At 34.9% G+C, this 5,857-nt stretch overlaps 1 protein-coding gene across 1 annotated transcript; it reads right to left on the reverse strand.

Moving 5' to 3' along the window:
- Positions 4,656-5,857, reverse strand: LOC109355508 (protein bicaudal C homolog 1-like). The gene has a single exon (XM_019598700.1). The coding sequence runs from the start codon at positions 5,761-5,763 to the stop codon at positions 4,975-4,977; it is 789 nt and encodes a 262-aa protein (XP_019454245.1). The 5' UTR covers positions 5,764-5,857; the 3' UTR covers positions 4,656-4,974.

A 5,857-nucleotide genomic window follows, 5' to 3' on the forward strand; every position in this document is an offset into this window, starting at 1 on the left:
AAATGTATAATGTACTTAACAAATTTAATTTTACTTTAAGATAATAGTGTACTTTTATATGTAGAAAAAATTATCATATCCACCTTCATTTCCAATCCAATTGACCCTTTTTGTATGAGATAATTGGAAATTGAAGAAAGGGTATCACAAAATTTGATTTTGTGGGAGAGTTATCAAGTGGTGAGAATGGAAGGCTTAAGTAATGAAATGATATGAATGTTGAAGGTTCAAATATCATCTACCACAAAATACTAACATTTGTCTATCAAAAATATTATTTTGTGATTGTCTTTTATTTTGGTATTACGAATGATATCTCCTTATCCTATGAGTCAAAAATTAATCATTTTTGGGATGTGTGATTGTCACACCCAAAAATTGAATCATTGACTTGCTGATTACTTGAGATCTAGTAAAACTTTACACTACTAGACAAATGTCTTGTTGGTCGATTGTCTTTTTATTGCGGAAATTAGTACTGATCCAAGGTTCACATCCTCTCAATTGTGTTTGACTATAAAGTAAGTACACAAAAAATGGACTAAACTACATTGATTGGGCTTTAAGTGTTGATTGGCTCTTGAACAATACCTATCTCATGATGACATTCCAGACAAGTATTTTGTTCAGCTTTAATAATCCTCCTCCCCCATGTACACATTTTCAAAACTAATGGAATCCAAAGCCCAAAGACAAGTATAGTGACTTCATGCCCCATCAAAATGCAACTTATTAGGGCATTCATAGTGCTAATATGGAAGAGAATTGATGGAGAATTTGATGAAGTTTAGTTAGTTATTATTATGAAAATGAGTTTGATGAAGTTTAGTTAGTAATTATTATGAAATTGAGTTTGATGCCAACAGTGGAAGTTGTGAACTATTACTCACTTGTTTTTTTCTTGTTCAATATCATATCTTGTTTGGCAAAAAGCTTTATTCTTGCTTTGGTCTTACATCTATCATTCATATGATGTAATGACTCTCTTTACATCTCATGAAAACTTGATATGGTTGGAGAACAAGAAAAAACAGGTTTGGGTAGCTCTTTGGTTTGTCACAATTTGGACTATTTGGCACATTAAGAATAAAGTTATCTTTGAGAACTTGAGGTTCCAAATAGAGGAGATGATAGAGCTTATTTCTCTGCATTCCTGGAACCTTATTATTGCTCGTTTTCCTTTCTTCTCTTACTCTTATTTTGATTGGGTGAGACATCCACCAACTTGTCTTTCTCTTTGTTAATTCAGGGATTTAGTGGATATGAGTACCACTTATTCTCCTAATATTTTTATCTCTTGATTAATAAAGTTTTCATTGCTGATAAAAAAATGTGTTGGTCTAGTTGTAAAGTTCCACTAGATCATCGGAATGATCAAAATGTTAATAATTTAATTTCTAGGAGCAACACTTGTTAAAAATAACAAATATACACCTCAAAAGGAATTAATTTCTTACCCAATGAATATTTAGTAGTACCAAAAAGATTCACTCGTCAGATTATTGTAGAAAAACAATATTTTTACTATTGAAAAATAATATAAAATGATATTTCTTATATATCCTAAATAATAATAATAAATATCAAAACGATATTCCTTTTATTATCCTCAACTTTAAAATATATTCTATTCATATAATTTCAACTATTATAATTTTTATTATATGCCATTCTAACTAATAAAAATTAGTATTATGCAAATATAACTTTAAAGAAATGGAATACGAGTTGATAAATTTTAATCCAAAACACAAATAATAGTTGAAATTAAAAACATTAACTTTGCGAAAACAAAATTTCAATTTTATGATTTATCCAAAAATAATATTCAAATTAAAACAAATGGATAATGAAGTAAATCAGATTCATAAAAATAATAGGAGTGTTGAAAGTAAGAGTTTTAAAAATATAAATAAAGTTTGAAGAGCATAAAGTTAAGTCTAAAAAAGAAGAAAATTGTGTATATGATGAAATCTGATAAATCCAAGAATTGTTTATGCCCTTAGTTTAGCTTAATACAGAAATTCTCTTCAATATTGCCCACCCTTTATCAGCTTCAACTACAAGAAAAAGGATAGTAGGGTGTGTCATGTGTGGATGTATGTGTGAAGTGACTTAAGATGGTAATTAAGAATCAACCTTATAGTTGCACTGAGACACACCGAGACTACCGGAGTGGATAGTTTATCCCGCCTTCCCATACATGCTTAAATTACGTTGTCTCTCACTATTTTAAGAAACAACACTTATCCCTCATAAGGGTTCTTTTGTGAGTTGGATTTTGGAAGAGAAATAATAAAAAAGGAAGATTTCAAAACCATCTTACAAGTGTATTTCATGGCTCTCAAGTCTTCACCTCTAAAACTCAACTCGCAAATGACCCTAACGGAAAAAGGTACCACATTTTAATCCATATTTTAACTGCAATTTTGAGCCTCCTTGCCAGTAGCTGCTGTGACTTGAGTCTTGGACCCTGCAACTGCAAGAGTTTTAACAACAACAAAACATAAAAATGAACTGAAGTGCACACCACATGTTTATCTTTCAAGTGAGGTGGATATAATTTTTCAAAATAGAGAGGAGGGCAACTTAATTCAGAGAAGGGGAGTGTATCTTTTGAAGCCTCAAGATCACCAATATTAGTCCATAACATGACACCCTTGAAACCATGATTAGCCTTACAAAGCATAGGGCAGTGATACAAACTCTTAGACTATATACCTAAGATTAGATCAGTTTGAAAGAAAAATAATTCCAAATATTCCTCCTTAAACTTTATTTGTGTTGGACCAGACTGCGACCAGGGAGCCTCTAACCACCAGGGAGTTCCATTATTACTGGGGTATGAAAAGAGTGGAGAACCACAAGTGAGACACCACGTCTTGAACCTAAACCTTAAGGCATCAGTTCCATGGGCCTTTTCTACTTATGAACTATTTCAATCCTCCTCGCATATCCAATATGAGACTTCACTCTCGAATAACCCAACAATTTTATATGTCACTAAACCAATGAAGCAAATTTTGAAAACTTCCATTTAAATCTTAATGGTTTATTCTGTCTTCATAAGAACTTCTCATGATGATCAATAGAGCTGTGCCTAAGGCAAACAGAGGCCAATTATTATTTCCTACATTCCCAATCATTATATTATTTCAACTTCAAATGCAGTAAGTTGCATGACATGATGTGAACCCGGGTGCTCACATTTCGTGCCCCACAGCTTAACCAACCGAGCTGACTCTTGGAGACACATCATTCCCTTAGTTAACTATGGTCAGAACAAACATGACTCGATATGAACCCTAGGCTAAAAAATAACAGCATGTCCATGATTTACAACCATATACAAGAAATGAGATAAATCATATCAGTATAAATAGACTCCATATCCAACTTCATTTCTGATTCTCATGATCTGCAATATGTTCAGTATCCCATGGTAATAATAATTTAGATTATACTCACTGCAGTTTCAGAGCTTCAACATAGATCAAGCAGATGAAAGATTGACCATAACACTGACACCAAATTGCATCTGGCATGTCATTTTTACAGACATAATAATACAATGAGAAGATCATATGCTCAGCCACCATATATTTCAATACTATTTATTAGTCACTTAGATTGCAGAATCTCAACATGTGTAGAATCTACTATATCAAGAATTTTCATTGGTATACTATAAACTGTAAGTCAAACATTTTATCTGACTCTTGTGAAGTTCATTACTTAAGAAAAAAGACAGCATCCTTATCGTAGTACTACTACTACCAAAATTACAGTATGGAAGAAGAAGCTAAAAGAGTAAAAGGAAAGACCAGATGCCACTTTGATTGCAGATCCTTAACATGATGATAGAGTTAAAAGCAAAATTCTACGAGATCATTTTAATTTGTCGGATATAAGAATAAAAGGAAAGACCAGATGCCTCAACCACATTGTGTACTTCCATATTACTAATCACTTCGATTGCAGTATACCAACATAACTATAAGATCAGGAAATGATTGAAATCAGAAATAAGATCTCATTTTACAAGATCCATGCAAATCAAGTTAGTTAAAAGGAATGCAGGGGGAAGGAAGAGTTTCTATTTCTTTAGAAATATCAGTGGAAAGTAACAGCCTTATAGCATTTTCAAAGACAGAGAAGGTGAGAAAGAAGTATAAATCTACTTAGGAGGTTTCTATGGAAGAATACAGTAACTAAAAGGGAGGGGTCATTCTCATCTATACTATAGAACAAGTTAATGACAATATATATTCCTCAAATCATCATATTCTATAAAATCTGGAGAATTTCATATTTGATGCATTTTGTACAAAACTTGAAAATGCAAGATTTGCATAATTATAGAATGAAAGAGCGATAACTTCAAATTTTCAAGCCTTAACTAACGGTGGTTATCAGAGGGTGACCTCAGCGCAACAGTTAAATTGTTTGCCTTGTGACCTGGAGGTAAGTGTAAAGCTAAGTACAACTTTCCTCCCTAGACGGGTGTGACCCTGGTGCAGTAGGCCACCTTTTTTTTAAACTATTGCTGGTTTTGGATGCTGTATCAGTGTATTGCATTAACTGACATTGCATGAAATTCATCATTCTTCCATGTTTAAAAGATACATCAGATCGAGCGCTAACGACAAAGCAGCTATTTCAATGAGGTAACATAACTACTTCCGAAACAGGAAATAAAAACATGTGATCAAAACAAACATGCATACAATCTCTAATCCACTATTGTTCAGTCACATAGAGATAAACAAAAACTATTTATACATGCATATTTCTATTGACTAAACTCTCAATTCAGTCCTCACAAGAAGATTATGGTGATGCCGCCTTAAAATACATTGATCATTCTCACCATAATCTTTCCCTGACTAAATTGAAGGTTTACTCTATTTCTATCTATTGTTTCAAACCCCATAACAGAAAAAGAAACTTTCAAGAAAAATCACACAAACATGTTCATGGAAACCCTTTCTGAAGCTTCTGAATTGCAGTGTACATTTTCCTTCTAGAACCAACTGCATTGATTCCCATATCCTTAAGATCCTCCAAAGTCAACAATGGAAGCAATTCATCATCAACTTCATGAATCTCAAATATAGGAGCATACTTACTCAACCCTAATTCCATTAACCAAGACCTCACAAATTCACACTTCTTGTTACTCTTCCATTCCCTCGAATCTGATGATTCAACGTCGTCTTCCAAATCCCTACCATGATCATCATCTTCATCGTCGTCGCGATGATCATGAACATTTTGTTGAACCGAATTCACCGGACTCTGATCGTTATTGAAATCCCTCAATCCTTCATCTCCGTCATCAACATCATCTATTGTTGTTTTCGGAGCTTGATTCGTTCTCAACCGCTTCGTCGAAGTTGAACCTCGCTTCGCCTTGCCTCTTCGGTTCGCGAATTCAGAGATTCCGTTACTCTCTTCGAAACCGTTTGCGATATTCGTTAGAGATCGACCCTTCGCGGCTCTGGAAGCTTCTTTCGGCGTTTTCCAGCTCCAAGGCGGCATATTAAGTCGGCGCGTGTAGGATTTATGCGCTTTATCGGCGGCGCGTTGGTTTCCGATCTCACCCAATCGGACGCTAGGACGGCGCTGCCGTTTCCGAGAAGGGCCGGAGTTCTCAGCGGAGGGCTGCAATGCTGTCGTCGGTTCAACCACCGTTTCTACGGCGGTTGCGGTGGCGATCGGAGGTTCCGGCGGCGGTGGGAGTGTCTCGGGCTCAGCCGCCATTATGAGTACAGTGTGAAATGATAGTGTGCGCAGGATAAGGAGGATGAGGACTATTCCTGTGCGGTAAGATGCAAGTGTGTGCAATGCACCTCCG

This window comes from Lupinus angustifolius, chromosome LG08, assembly GCF_001865875.1.
Source record: "Lupinus angustifolius cultivar Tanjil chromosome LG08, LupAngTanjil_v1.0, whole genome shotgun sequence".
NCBI lineage: Eukaryota > Viridiplantae > Streptophyta > Magnoliopsida > Fabales > Fabaceae > Lupinus > Lupinus angustifolius.